Below are 14,934 nucleotides of genomic sequence, written 5' to 3'. Positions count from 1 at the left end.
CCCAAAGCCAAATACTTCAAAAAGCTCACGTAGGGATCCCGATCTAGGCCTGAATCCGCCGATCCTGTGCCGCGAATTGCGATGGCCAACCGCCGTCGCGTCCTCACCGTTGGCGCACGTGCTGATACACCTCACGCCAAGTCCCTACAAGCTCTGACCCACCAGCACGTGCGGGCGGGCGGGCGCCGATCAACGGCATTGGCGTGCGTCATCTCCACCGACTATGCCTCTGTCGAACGACCTGCGGAGACGCGCCTCGGGCAGCCTTCGGGAGAGGGATCGCGCGCGAGCGAGACTGCGCTGCAGCAGCGAGCCGCGCCCCTCCTCCGCGTTCGGAGGCAGAAGACCCTGCACTTCGACAGTGACTCCCGTCCAGGCCGGGTTCTGCTCGAGCGCCTGAAAGGCGGACAGCCACCCGTAAGAGAGGACCAGAACAGACCGGTCGCCTCGCTCGAGCATCGCCACCGCCTCATCGCAAGCAACGAAAGCCTCTTCGGGAAGCTCCTGTCGACGGCGCATGACTGCCGCACACCTGCCGCACACCTGTCGGCTCTGTTGACTGCCGCGCTGGCTGTTGCTGCCCGCCGCACACACCGGCCAAGCCTCGCACTCTTCTCATTACCGGCCTAACCTCTCCCTCTCTCATGCACCGCCGCACTACCGCACACGCCAGCCAACCCTCGCACTCTTCTCATGCGCTGCCGTGAGGGAGGAGCGGTGCGATCTCTCGCAGACCTCTCGCAGACCCCGCCTCCCGCCGCCTCCTCCCGCCGCCTCCTCCCAACGCACCGCCGTCTCCTCCCCCCGCAGGGCGACGCGTCGATGAAGGCGCGCAAGTGGGACCGGAAGAAGTACATGGGCGTCGAGCTCTCCGGCAAGACGCTCGGCGTGCTCGGCCTCGGCCGCGTCGGCCGCGAGGCAACCGCCGCCGCCTCCTCCTGTCCTCTTCTCCTCTCTCTTCGTCGCCTCCTTCTCCTCCTCCTCCTGTCCGCCTCTCCGCCTCTCCACCACCACCTCCTCTGCCTCCGCCTCTGCCTCCTCCACCTCTTCCTGCTCCTCCTCCTCTCCTCCTCTCCCTCCCCCCTCCTCTCCCTCTTCTCTCCCGCAGTCACACGGCATCATCACAGGCGACCAGAGGGTGAGGGGCCGGCTCCTTGCCTTGCACAGGTGATCTCGCGCATGCAGTCGTACGGGATGGACGTCATCGGGTACGACCCCTTCTTCCCTCCCGACGCCTTCTTCGCGCAAGCTCAACATCGAGCCGGTCTCCGCCGCCGACTGCATGGCGCGCGCCGACTTCCTCACCGTCCACGTGCCGCTGCTCGACGACACCAAGGTACTGATGTCGCCTTTTGTTTGCTGTGCTGGGGGGGGGCGACAGGGGGGGCGTGGCCCTGAGTTATGTGTACGCCAACTCAGGGTGTGTGGCAGCCCAGCTGGCTGTGTGTCTTGTGAGCCTGTGTCTGTGTGTCGCTCGAGCGTGTCGTCATCATCTGTCTCGCGTCCACCCATACAAGGTCAAGGAGCAAATCTCTCCCCCATAGATGGGCTGGGTTCACAGCGATTGTAGGAAAACGAAGGGACTCACTTGACGGTCGCGGCCTTCCGACTCGCGCCTCCGCCTCACTGGCACTATTGTAGCCCTGGCCGGTGCGCGTGCGAAGTTGAAGTTCCGGAGTGAAAATTCGAACGCGTTCTCTCACGGTGACCAAAAAATGTCCACCTCAGAGGCACCTCCGGAGGCAGGCCGCCGCACGCCGGCGACACAGCTCCAGCTGTCGAACTGACCCGCAGCTCCTCTCAGAGCGGGAACTGTGACGAAAGTTGACTGAGGCGGTTGTCAGGAATCATCATACGGATCACATGGTGGCTCTCTCATGACGGGAGACCGCCCGACCACTCCTGGGTGGCACTGCCACCGGTGTCGCTCGACGTCCTGTCGACAGCGACACATACCATGTGGGACGCGTCGAGTATCGACCTCTACTGCTTACCCAGCCTTCGAGTGTATCCTGGCTGTGGTCCCACACCAACTGGTGTCCATCTCAGAGACCGCAGGAGGTCATGAGGGTCGATGGGAGTGCCAACCCCACAATGCAAAAACCCAGCCCAGTAGATACCGCGCTGGTGTCCAGTCCCATCCTTGCGTTTTGCCCACGCACAACTGCATACGCGCTCCGCGCAGTTCCCACGTGCTACACCAAAGCGAGAGGAAAGGCCCGCGCCGTCGCCATCGGCACCACCGCCTCCCACGCATCCAGAGCCGGGTCGTACTGCTCGACCGAGCTAAGTGTGTTGTAGCCGGCACCCTGTCCGCCCACAGCGTACAGTTTGCCATCGAGCACCGCCACGGCGTGATATTGCCGCGCCTCTGCCATCGGCGCCACCGTCTCCCACGCATCCAGCGCCGGATCGTACCGCTCCGCCGAGCTGAGAGAGTTGTCGTCGACGTTCTCCCCGCCAACGGCATACAACTTGCCGTCGAGCACCGCCACGCCGAAGGCTATCCGCCGCACCGCCATCGGCGCCACAGCCTCCCATGCATCCAGTGCCGGGTCGTACCGCACGACCGAGCTGAGGAAGTCACCGCTGTAGCCGCCCACAGCGTACAGCTTGCCGTCGAGCACCGCCACGGCGAAATTACACCGAGCCGTCGCCATCTGCGCCACCGCCTCCCACGCGTTCGCTGCCGGGTCGTACCGCTCCACCGAGCTGAGGGCGCCGTCGTTGTTGAAGCCGCCCACAGCGTACAGCTTGCCGTCGAGCACCGCCATGGCGTGATTCTCGCGTGGCGTCGCCATCGGCGCCACAACCTCCCATGCATTCGTAGCCAAGTCGTACCGCTCCACCAGGTTGGAAGGTGCGCCGTCGGGCCCGAAACCGCCAACCGCGTAGAGCTTGCTATCGAGCACCGCCATGCAGGCTATCGTGTGTGCCGTCAGCATCGGCGCAACCGCCTCCCCCTCCCACTCATTCGTTGACGCGTCGTACCGCTCCAGCGAGTTGAGGATCTCGTTGTTGCGGCCGCCGATCACGAGCATGCGCGGCCTCTCGCGCTTCTTCAGCGTCTCCTTCCAGCCGCGGCGCCACGCGCGGCACGTCCCGTTGACGGCGTGCGCCTTGGTCGGCAGCTGGGCGAGGATGTGCGGGGCGAGGTCCGGCGAGAGGAGGACCTCGGAGAGGACCCACTCGGGCTGCTCCACGAGCCGGGCGGCGTGCTCCTCCGCCACGCGCAGCGCGGCGTCGCTCGCGCCCGCCTGCGCCTCGATGATGGCGCACAGCTGCTCTGGCGAGAGGCCCGCGACGCGCGCACCGATGCGGTGGGAGGCCATCGGCAGGCGGCACAGCGGAGAAACAAGCGGGCTCCCCCGGCCAAAAGGGTTGGATTTCGCTTGCAAGGGTGTGCGGTACTCTCCTACTCTCTCGCGTGTACAGTCCTAGCCTGGCTGTTCTTTTCACCTTCGTCATCCATACGCTCCTACTGTGCCGTCCCGCGTATTCAAAGTGCAAGGCCCAGTGCACGCGTGGGTGAGCACACAAGAGAGGGGACGGAAGACGGGGGCCGGGGCAGCGAAAAACAGCAAAAGTAGCAAGATCGGGCCCTTCGCCATGCGCGGTCCTTGCTGACCCTGCCAAACTCTCTCGCCGCCGTTCGCTGCTCGGCTTGCGTATGCGGATGGGAGCTTCGAGGACATGCAGGCGTCCCGCCCCCTCCGGCCATCCCCTCGGCTCCCAAGTGCGCGGCCGCGACGCGCTGCGCACCCTCTTCCGCGCTGCGCGCGCTCTCGGCACGGCCTTCGTCCGACGAGATCACCTCCTCTTCGCGCCGCAGGTGCACAACCAAGGGCTGGCCACCTCCGTATCCATCATGGTGAAGCCAATGGGCCAAAATTGGAGTGAGCTCCCCTCCCAGGTGGCCGGAGGGTACACCTCGGGTCGGCGTGCTGGGGGGGGCGCCGGTGCGCAAGCCCACTTTCCGGGCGACCCCGAGGGGGAGGAGGCCGGGCGAGTGGCAGCAATTCACTGTTAGTGTCCCGGGCCGCTGCGGCACCGTTTATACGGCCCCTCGTGATGTCTTTCCGATTTTGCATTGTGAGTCGTCCTCTGGCCAGCCGAGGGGCGCCAGAACGGCATGTGTACTGCTGCTGGCTGCGGGTGCGGAACGGGTTTTTTTTAAATCGCAACCAAGCATACTATACAAGGACACCCTCGGGGGGGACACTCGGCGCATGTGCGACGCGTCAGGGTGGAGTTGGCGGTGGCCGAGCGTCGTCTCCAGATCGACTCGCAGCGCGGAGTCGAGGGGTGAAGCGCGTCGCGCTGCGACACTCGAGAGCCGGCGGGATGGCCGTAGGGCGCAGCCGACTTTGATGTCCTCGAAGGCCCGGTGCGCATTCGTCCTCTGAGACCCACGCGTACAGGAAAGGGGGCGAGAACGCGCCATTCTGCTGGTACCGATTTTGCCACTTTCTGCTGGCTCGTTCGCCACCGTGAGTTCAGACTTCAGTCTGTGACACAACTGTGGTCTGTGCTCTGTGGATTGTGTTCACTCCGGAGAGTACTCTCTGCTGAGCGTACATTACGGAGAGATATACCTCACGGAGATCCAACACGACAACCCCAATCTCAATAATGTGTTCGACAACATACGGTAATAGCATATCTCGGATTACATTGTGGTCTGCTCGCCCCCCCGCAAAACCGAGCCGCGAGCGACCCGCCCGGTCGATCGCGATCTCCCCGCCCCCTCTCCCCACATCCTGCGTGGAGGCGCATCGCTGCGTGCACGGCGCAACTCCGACACACTCGCCCGGGGCCACATGTCTATGCAGTTCGGCGGTCTCATCTGCCGGCTCCATGAACCCCTCCCCTCGCTTCCCCTCTCCCTCGCTTCCTCTCTACGGCATGCCCGCCTCATGGCACCGCAACGCGCGCGACGGTGCAGGGACCTGCCGCGTGCGCCGTTGCTTCGGAACGGGCGCGGACGCTGGCGCCGGCGCCTTGCGGCGCGGCTTTGGGGTCAGCGCACGCGCGCGCAACCGCCGGGTATGCGGTGCGGTCGGCGCCGGCGGCCAATCCATCTGCCGCGTGACGGCGTGCGGCATCACGCCTACCAATGATGACGGCGTGGTGGTTCTCATCCCGCTCGCATCTCCTGCGCCGCAAGCGGCGAGGTCTCGAGGCTGCACTGCTCTGCCATAGCAAGGCCGGTCTGCTAACGGTTGTGCTGCGGGATGCTGCTGCTGCTGCTGCTGCTGCTGCTGCTGCTGCTGCTGCTGCTGCTGCTGCTGCTGCTGCTGCTGCTGCTGCTGCTGCTAATGCTAGTGCTAATGCTAATGCTAATGCTAATGCTGCTGGCTGCTCTGCTGCCGCTGCTCGCCTCCGCGCCACACGTCCACGATGGCCTGCGCGACGCCGCGGAAGCGAGGCTCGTTGGCGAGCTCGTGGCCTGCGACGCGGGTCGAACGTCGCCGCTCAGTGGCTACGTGCAAACGGCCCCTGGGCGAGCGGAAGGGCAGCGGAGACGGAGGCGGCGGAAGCGGGAGTGGCGGCGGCGAGGAGAGCGAAGAAGGCGGCGAGGGCAGGGGCGGGGGGCGGCATGGGGTGGTGGCGCGCGCCGACGCGCATCAGCGTCGCAGCGGCGAGGCGGGCGGGCGCCGGGAAGAGGCGGTGGTTGGAGGGCGACCTGTTCACAGCAGTGGGTGTGAAGAGACGCTGTTCACAGCTTGCAGGTGTGAAGAGAGAGGCCGGTGGTTGGAGGGCGACCTGGGACAGCAAGTGGGTTGTAGGTCGGTCGGTCGATTGTTAGGTGGGTCAGCAGGGCGCAACCTCCCGGGAAGAGGTGGTGATTGGAGAGAGGTCTCTCGGCGGCATCTCGGCGGCATCTCGGCGGCATCTCGGCTGCATCTCTACCACGGCGCGGCAGCGAGGAGGACGAGCCCGGCGGGCGAGTCGGTCGAGGAGGAGCCGCCGCCTGCCGTTGGGATGAGGCTCAAGCTCTGGAGGGAAGGTGCCCGGACGCGCGGTCTTGGGCGCGGGCGAGCGGGAGTGGGACGAAGGCATACGGCGCGGGCTGACTCGTCTTGTGCCCGCTGACCGCACCGTTCGTGAGGCGCGCAACGGGAGGGCGACAGCAGGGCGCGCGACGGGGGGATGCGCGGCGGAAGGGCGCGTGGCGGGAGGCGGCGTAGAGCGGGTGGGTTGGCAGGGGAGAGAGGGAGGAGCAACGGGAGGGACCCGCGCCACGGCGCCTCGCGTGCATCTAGGGAGGCAGACCGCCCCTGCTTGCGCTGTCCGAGCCGCCCTCCAGCCCGCGCGCGAGGCTCACCGGCGTGGGGGCGCCAGGCCGCGTGCACGCATGCACGTCTGCTCGGGGGGGGGGGGGGGGGGGGCGGGAAAAAAATGGGCCCCCACAAGGGAAAACGCGCGCCGTTAATTTCCCTCGGTTTTTCCTCCCCCGGCTCCTCCTCCCTTTCCCAATTTCTCCCTTTCCCCTCGCACGCTCCCCGGCCTCGCCCTCCTCCGCCTCTGCCTCGCAACTGCCTCGCAACTGCCTCCCGACAAGTGCCTCGCGCCTGCGCCGTCGAGCAGCAGCCGGCGCGCGCGGCCGGCGGAGAGGCAGTGCAGGTGGTGGAGGGGCGTGCACCTACGGTAGGCGTGAGTACACCAACCTCGGGGCGGGAGCACGGGATAGTGCGGAGGACTCGGAGCACCGCGTGAAAACGGGGAGGACGAGAGCTGAACCCGGCGGCATGTCCTCTCGAGCGGTAGTTGGAAGACAAGAGTCGGCGTCCGCTTCTAGGCGCGCGCACCACTCGCGCGTCCGCTGCAGCCAGGCGGTGACCTCATCGTCCATCTCGGAGAGTAGCTCCACCGCCTATGTACCGTGTCCCAGCCACCTCGTTTGCGGCCGGAATCGAACCGGGGCGGCTCGGGCAGCGGTACGCGACGCGCCCTCGGAAGGCTAAAGCAGCGGCGGGAGGCGCCCCACGCGGCGCAGAGCTGCACGCAGTCGAGCCGCCCGTTTCGCGCTGCCACGAAGAGGGGCGGCCACCCGTCGCGGGACGCCGCGTCCACGTCCGCGCCCGCCTCAAGCAGCGCCCGCGCCGACGCCGTGTGGCCGCGTGCGCAGGCGATGTAGAGCGGCTCGTGGAGCGAGGCGGAGGCGGCGGCGGGGTCGGTGGCGGCGGAGGCGGCGGGCCGTGACACGGCGGCGCCGGCGCCGATGAGCATCCTCACCGCGGCGACGTGCCCCTCGTGGCACGCGATTGAGAGAGGGTCGACGCCGGCCTCATTTGGTCTGTCGACCCGCGCACCGGCAGCGATGAGGAGGTTGACGAGCTCGAGGTGGCAGTGCTTGGCGGCGATCCAGAGCGGCGTCACTCCGTGCTGCACCGCGCAGTCGGGCTGCGCGCCGCCCGCCAGGAGCGCCACCGCGACGTCCACATGCCCATTGGCGCAAGCGGCGTAGAGCGCGGTCGCGCCCGACTGCGTGCGCCGGTCGACGCTGGCGCCGGCAGCGAGGAGCGAAGATACGATTTTAGCGTGGCCAAAGTACGACGCCGCGTAGAGCGGCGTGTGCCCGCGCGAGGTTGCTGGCGAGACCCTGCACGATGCCGCAAGCAGCAGGACCGCGACTTCTTCGTGGCCCGCCTTGCACGCGAGGTAGAGCGGGACGTGGCCCCCGCTGTCGCTCGAGTCGCAGTCGACGCCGATGGAGAGCAGCCGCAGCACCGTGCTCGCGTCGCCGAGCCTCGCTGCTTCCCACAGGCTCTTTGCTCGAGTACGCATTCCGGTCGCGGCCAGCAGCACCTGGGAGCGGAGAGGGCAGGCGGTGAGGGCACTCGAGCGACGCGCCAAGCCGCAGGCGGCGCAGTCTGGGTGGAGGGGAGCAGGCGGTGGCGGCGGCGCAAAGACGGCCGCGCGGCGAGGGTGGGCGCCATTGGATTCCTGGCTAGCCTGATGGATCCCCACCCACAATCAAGACCGGCATCTCATGACCGTGTCGTCTGCATCGTAGCGAAATTTCTCTTTTCTTTGGTATGAGTTCGCGAACACGAATCCGATTGAGGACGACACGCAGTGGTAATCCCGTCGGCAGCTGTCACGATGTTAGTACCCCCTCCTCTTCTGAGAGCCGGATCGCGGATGCGGCTCAAGCAAGCAAGCAATATCAATCACTCAAGCAAGGCTCTGCCTGCCGGCGGGTCTGTGGCCTGGCGTCTGCCAGGCTGCGGGTCCAAAGTATCCCGGCGCTACCGCCCCCCGGCGCGGGGTGGGATGTCAGTTCGTGAGTTCTGTGGCCCCATCCCTGTGCCCCGCCCACCTTCTTTCCCTGCCTGCGCCAGTCCGCGCGACCCCACTCCTAGCGCCACCTCGTGAGCTGTCCTGTATGTCCTGTATGATTTGATTGTGATTGGAAGGTGAACGTACCGTGATCCCCTGGAACACCCGTACCCCCGCACCATCTCCGTCGCTTGGTTCCATAACCTCTGCCACAACCGGGAGCGGCCAGGAGCCCAGGACTCATAGACTCGGTCGAGAGACCCCAGATTGGCACTCATGCCTCTCTGGACAGGGTGGCCCGCCACAAGGACCCCAGGAATTGCAACTCGCCGCTTTCCTCCCGCTGTGATTCTGTGTGAGCTCTGTCTTGTTTTGCCAACAATACACCTAACCCACAGGCTAAGCAATCAAACGCAAAAGAAGGGTTAACGAAACGGCACGCCGACCGGATTTGCCGCGCGAGAGAGAGGGGCTGGGAGAAGATTTCGTCGACGCGAACTGCCGAGGCGACGAGGGAGCCGTGCGGGCGTGGCTCGACGGCAACGGCCGTGTCAACTCGACGTTGGGCGGTGGAACCGCGCTGATGTTCGCAGCCTCCCACGGCCACGAGCGGCTGGTCAATATCCTGGTGCAAGCTGGCGCAAACATCACCCATCAGGACACCGATGGCGACACCGCGCTGATGTCTGCCGCCGACAACGGCCACGAGAAGGTGGCCGACCTGCTGATTCGGCACGGCGCGGATGCGGACCAGCAGAAACCAGAATTGCTGCGGCGGCACCGCGTTGATGATCGCCGCCCAGCACAGCCATCTCGCCGTGGTGCGCCGCTTGCTGCAGGCGGGGGCAGACACGCAGAACTCGACTCAGAGGGTAGGTCTGTGATGCAACTGGCCGCGGGGCCAACGCTGACGGCGGTGATGGAGGCAGAGACAGACGCCCGGCTGGCCGAGTTGGAGACGCTAGAAGCCACGTGCTCTAGCAGCGAAGCTTCATGGCTAGCGGAATTGCGGGTCAAGCTCGCGCAATATGAAGCCGCAGCAGGAGGAGCATAAGCAGACGGCTCACTTCGCGGGAAGAAAGGCTATGCTTGAGGCTGAAAAGCAGCAGATGGAGAAGAAGATGGCGGACCTCAACGCGCACATTTGAGGTCTAAAGGAGGCGAGCACGCCCCGTCGCAACGGCAGTGGAACTGTCGAGCGGCTCCGGCGGCGGCAGCAGCGCAACTCGCAGGCGGAGGCTGGCCACAGCTCGCCACGGGCAAACCCCTCCGAGGCCGATGGTTTAGCGGCAGAGGCGGCGGCAGCGGCCGCCGCCGCCTCCTTGCTCGCTGAGGAGGAAGCTGCGCAGCGGACCAAGAGCAAGAAGATGCAGCGGAAGGGCAAGGTCGGCAAGAAGAAGGGTGCGAATGGTGTCGGCAAGGGCAGCCCCAGGCCAAGGGATGGGGTACTCGCGTAGGATGTCGATGCGGGCATGAACTGTGTGCTTGCAAAGGTGGCGGGGGCATCATGTGTGAAGCGCCATAGGAGGTATTTTCTTCTCAATAACAAGGCTGTGAAGGTCCCGTCCTCGTCGCGTCCCTGTGGCCGAAGAGCTCGCTCTCGCAGAAGCAAATGGCGCATCACCGAGTCCCACGCGCGCTGCTCGACGCGGCGTCGGAAGAGGACATGCCGCCGGTGCCGACCGCGCCGCCCTTGCCTCCTCTCGCCTCGCTCGCCTCGCGTGCCTGGAGCCCCCAATACGAAGCCGCGTGCGCCGCCTTCCGAGGGCCGACGCCGCGCTCGAACTGGATCGTCCCGGGCCGCATCCTGTGCGGCGAGAGGCCGCACGATAATCTGAAGCTCCTATGCGGCGCTGGCGTCACGACGTTCGTCAGCCTGCAAACCAAGGGCGAGAGCCCACCGTACGACAGCGGCGTGACGAAGCTGACTCCATCCGCCCGCTTCATGTCGCTGCCGATCGTCGACCAGTGCACGACCGACGACGCGCTCGTGGCGCGTCTCGTGCTGTCGCTCCTCCAGCGCCTCGCCGACGGCGAGACGCTCTACATCCACTGTCGCGGCGGCCACGGCCGCACGGGCACCGTCTGCAGCCTCCTGCTCGGCCTCGTGCACGGCCTCGACGGCCCTCGCGCGCTCTCCACGTACCAGGCGCTGCACGACCTGCGCGAGCAGCCGTGCTTCGCGTCCCGCAGCGGCTACGAGCCGAGCGCCGACGGTGCGGCGTGCGTGGCTCTCTTCGACGAGCAGCGCGCGCAAGTGATCCGCCTGCTAGCAGCCGACGAGGGTGAAGCGGCGGCGGGAGTGGCAACGGCGGCGGCGGAGGCGGAGGCGCCACCGCCCACGACCGAGGCGGAGCCAGCGAGTCGGCTCAATCGGCACAACTCGAGCAAGGCGGAACGGCGCGCGCTGCAGCAGGCCCGGCGTTCCGCCAAGCCGCCGTCCGAGGCGCCTCCGCCACCACCCGCGTCGCACCGCTGGAGCCACTACCTGGTACTCGATTTCGAGGCGACGTGCGAGCGTAACGACCCGACGCAGAGCCAGTGGTCCGAGATTATCGAGTTCCCGTGCGTGCTCGTCGACGCGCACACGCTCGCCACGCTCGGCGAGTTCCGCTCGCTCGTCAAGCCCGTCGGCCGGCCCGTGGGTGCCTTCTGCACTGAGCTGACGTCCATCACGCAGGAGATGGTCGAAGGCGCGCCGACCCTCCCCGCCGTTCTCAAGCAGTTCAGCGCGTGGCTACCGAGCGTCCTCGGCACGGACGACGTGTCCAGCGTGCTGCCGGTCACGTGTGGCGAGCCCGACCTCTCGGCCATGCTTCCGCGCGAGTGCGCGCGCAAGCGGCTGCAGGTGCCGCCCGTCCTCAAGCGCTACTGCAACGTGAAGAAGCCCTTCACCGCCCACACCGGGGCCAAGGCGGGCGGCATGGACAAGATGCTCCGCCAACTCCAACTGCCGCTCGTCGGCCGGCACCACCTCGGCATCGACGACGCGCGCAACATCGCGGCCATCGTCGTGCGGCTTCGGCAGCTCGGCGCGAAAATCGACGCGACGGGCGGCTCTTCCGCGACCGACGACGCGACCGACGCCAACGAGGGTGACGCGGCGGCGGCGCCGCTGCCGCCGCAGCGAAACCTGAGCGAGGCGTACGGCCGCGGCGCGTCCAAGTACGACGAGGCGACGCTCGCCGAGTGGAGGACGCGCGGCGAGGGCGCGGCGGACGCGGCGAAGCGACGCGATTGGGCGACGGCCGTCGGCGAGTTTGAGGCGTGCGTGAGCTTGCGCCCCGACTGGGACAAGGGACGCGCGTGCCTCGCCAAGGCCAAGGAGAAGGCGGAGGCGGCGGCGGCCCCGGCGGCGGCGCCGGCGGCGGTAGCGCCACCGGTGGAGGCGCTGCCGGTGGAGGCGGCGGCAGCGGAGGCGTCGGCAGCGGAGGCGTCGGCGTCGGCGTCGGCGTCGGCGTCAGCGCCAGCGTCGGCGTCGGCGTCGGCAGCGGACAGTCGCGGCGGGCAGGGCCGCCTCGGTCCGCAGGTGCCTTCGTTCGTGGCGCTCGTCGGGCTGCCCGGCTGCGGCAAGTCGACGTTCGCTCGGGCGCTCGCCGCGTCGCACAAGTCATGGGTGGCGCTCGATTCGGACGAGGTCGGCGGCCGCCGCGCGTTCGAAGAGGCGCTCTCTCGTGCGTGCGGGGGCGGCGCGGAGTCGCGCGTCGTGGTCGACCGATGCAACGTGAAGCCGGCCGACCGGCGCACGCTGCTCGAGATTGTCGGGAGGGGCGCTCCAGGCAAGCGCGGCGGCGGCGGCGGCGGCGGCGGCGCGTGCGTCGCTGTCTTCTTCGACACCGACAAGCGCACCTGCATCGAGCGCGTCGCGGGACGCACCGACCATCCGAGCATCCCGTACGGCCACGGTCGCCCCGCGGTCGAGTCGATGGCCAAGGCGCTCGAGCTACCACCCGCCGTCGAGAAGCTCCGAGCCGGCGGCGGCGCGGCCGCGGCCTCGGCGGACGCCGAAGGGTTCCGCTGGCACGTCGTGCGCAGCGCGGCGGAGGCGGACGCCCTCCTCTCGAGCTGGGGCGCCGCGCCCGCCGAGGCCGCGCCGCTCGGCCTCTTCAAGTTCCCGCGCACGCGGCACATCGTCAACACGGGCGGCACCGCCGTGACGCGCGACGACCTGCTGATGGATGACGCGGACGCGCGGCGCTTCTTCGACGGCGTCACGACGGTCGTCGCGGAGGAGAAGGTCGACGGCGCGAACCTCGGCATCTCCCTCACGGCGGACTACCAGTTCCGTTGTCAGAACCGCTCGCACTTCGTCAACCCGCAGTCGCACGCGCAGTTCAAGCCGCTCGCGGGTTGGCTGGAGGAGCACGGCTGGGCGCTGTGCAGCCTCCTCGAGCCCGAGGTCGAGGTCCTCTTCGGGGAGTGGTGCGTCGCGCAGCACTCGGTCAAGTACAGCAAGCTGCCCGGCTACTTCCTCGCCTTCGACATCTACAACAAGCGCACGGGCACCTTCGTCTCGGCGAGCGAGCGGAACCGCCGGCTCGCCGGCCTCGAGATCCCCGTCGTGCGCACGCTCGCGCGCCGGACCTTCGCCTCCAAGGACGAGCTCCTCGAGCTCCTCGAGATGCAGTCGGCCTACGGCGACGGATACGTCGAGGGCACCTACCTGCGCATCGACAGCGACGCCGGCGGTGCGGGCGCCGGCGCGGCCGACGCGGCGGCGCACGCTCCGCGGAACGAACTGCGCGGCAAGATCGTCCGCTCGGACTTCATCCAGGGGATCACCGACCACTGGCAAGCCTCCGACATCGTGAAGAACGGGGTGCGGCCGGACCTGTGGGCGGGCGTGGAGGAGGAGGAGGAGGAGGAGGAGGAGGAGGCCGTGGGCGTCGCCTGAGCTGAGCTACCCTCGGTGGCAATTTGTAAGTTGTAACCCACGCGTGTGCGCGGTGCCCCGTGCCGGCGATGCAGGAGGCGCAGGGTGCGGACGCATCTCAAGAGTGCGCGCTAGCGGGCCAGGTGGCAGCGGCGGCGCCAGCCGATTGGCTGGCGGTGGAGGAAGCGCGCGAGGAGGCGGAGCCGGCTGCGCGTGCCGAGGCGGCAGCAGAGGCGGCAAGGGTTCAAGCGATGGAGCGCGCCGGTGCCTGCCTAGCCGAGGAGTTGATAGCGAGGGTCGTTTCGGACGCCGCGAAAGATCTTGCGGCGGCGGCAGTGGAGCGGCGCACGTTGGCGGCGGAGGCTGCGAGGCAAGAGGTGGAAGAGGCGTCGCGACGAGAGGCCGAGGCGCAGGCGCGGCGCGAGGCAGCAGCGGAGGACAGGAAGTGGCGTGAGCTAGAGGCGACGGCCAAGGCGGAGGCGGCGGCGGTGGCGGCGGCGGCGGCGGCGGCTGGGCTTGTGGCGGCGGCGGCGGCGGCGGCTGGGCTTGTGGCGCCCGCGCTTGCGTCGGCGGTATTGGAGGCGAGGGCGGAGGCCGAGAAGACGCGGCTAGGTGCGCGCACTCCGATTCGCGGTGAGCGCGCTGCGGGCCGCGCCTCTAGAGCGGAGCCTCGACCTTGTGGGCAGGTGGGTGCACGCCGTGGCTGAGGACGGCGTCCTTTACTCCTTCGACCTCGGAAAGGGCGAGCTCGGCCACTTGCTCAAGGCGCGAGAGTTGCCCGAGATGCAGCCGAGATGCAGCCGAGATGCAGCCGAGATCTGGTCGAGAGAGCAAGGGCCCGGCCTGAGCCTCCCCTTGGCAAGAGAGGTTCGCCCTTCGGCCAAGGTCTGCCCGAGGCCATGTCGAGAGATGTGGCCCAGATCTAGCCGCGAGCCCACCCGAGGACGAGTCGAGAGGGCACACCGCTGCCGCTGCCGCCGCCACCACCACCACACCACCACCACCACCAAGCCGCCGCCGCGACCGCACCGCCGCCGCCGCCGCCGCCACCACCACCACCACCCACCAAGCCGCCACCGCCGCAACCACACGAACCAACACCACCACACCATCACCAGTCGAGCTCGCCCCCGCCGGGTCGTCCGCAGGCGCACGAAAAGGACGTGATCGGCGTGGTCTCCCATCCGCACCGCAACCTCGTAACCGGTTTCGTCGCCACGTGGTGCGACGACGGCACACTCCGCCTCTGGCGGGCGTCGGCCCATGGCGACTGACGCCCCCGGCCGGCGCAGCGTGGGGGGGGGGGGGCAGGCACGCCGCTTTGTCTAGGCTCTAGCCACCGCGCTCGCGTCTGCGCGGGGGCCGTACAAATGCTCAGGGTATGAATCTACGTAAGCTCTGGGAATCCGCTCTGGGGGCCTCTGCAGTTCGTTTGTGCAACTGAAAACTGTACTCACACCTCCTCACGAAACACAGGGCGTGTGAGCCCGAGTTGCCAAGTTATACTGACGGAGCGGAGAGCCGAGGGCGAAGAGACAGTTCCCGCGTGCCGACTGCCGTGGCCCGTGTGCCGACGCGCGACGCCCCAGCCACATAGAGCATAATGCGCCCCCCACAAGGACAAGCCCCCCCCCCCCCCCCCCAAATAATTTGTGGGAACACGTTATATGGAATATAAGCGCTAAAAAGAACCCCCGTAAGGGTTCCATCCCTCACTCCCGCAATGGAATTCCCCGTTTCCCATAAGGGAGTCCTCTCCCTCCTGGATTGGGGAA

The 14,934-nt window shown here is 67.8% G+C and overlaps 3 protein-coding genes across 3 annotated transcripts; 2 read left to right on the top strand and 1 right to left on the bottom strand.

The window, feature by feature from the left end:
- Positions 1-693: 693 nt before the first annotated feature.
- EMIHUDRAFT_236416 (hypothetical protein) lies at positions 694-1,787 on the top strand (the record flags this gene model as incomplete). The annotated part of the gene is made up of 4 exons (XM_005779233.1): positions 694-717; positions 811-906; positions 1,250-1,336; positions 1,665-1,787. 4 exons carry the CDS (start codon positions 694-696, stop codon positions 1,785-1,787), a joined length of 330 nt encoding a protein of 109 aa, XP_005779290.1.
- A 30-nt stretch (positions 1,788-1,817) lies between these two features.
- On the bottom strand, positions 1,818-3,341 carry EMIHUDRAFT_366857 (hypothetical protein). Its single transcript, XM_005779232.1, has one exon. It carries the CDS (start codon positions 3,330-3,332, stop codon positions 2,196-2,198), a length of 1,137 nt encoding a protein of 378 aa, XP_005779289.1. The 5' UTR covers positions 3,333-3,341; the 3' UTR covers positions 1,818-2,195.
- Positions 3,342-9,844: 6,503 nt separating this feature from the next.
- On the top strand, positions 9,845-14,661 carry EMIHUDRAFT_430115 (hypothetical protein). The gene is made up of 3 exons (XM_005779231.1): positions 9,845-13,771; positions 13,846-13,924; positions 14,308-14,661. Exon 1 carries the CDS (start codon positions 9,899-9,901, stop codon positions 13,178-13,180), a length of 3,282 nt encoding a protein of 1,093 aa, XP_005779288.1. The 5' UTR covers positions 9,845-9,898; the 3' UTR covers positions 13,181-13,771; positions 13,846-13,924; positions 14,308-14,661.
- The last annotated feature ends 273 nt before the right edge of the window (positions 14,662-14,934 follow it).

Source organism: Emiliania huxleyi (genome assembly GCF_000372725.1).
Source record: "Emiliania huxleyi CCMP1516 unplaced genomic scaffold EMIHUscaffold_234, whole genome shotgun sequence".
NCBI lineage: Eukaryota > Haptophyta > Isochrysidales > Noelaerhabdaceae > Emiliania > Emiliania huxleyi.
Note: the sequence above shows the minus strand (reverse complement) of the source record. Positions and strands in the feature narration are given on the sequence as shown.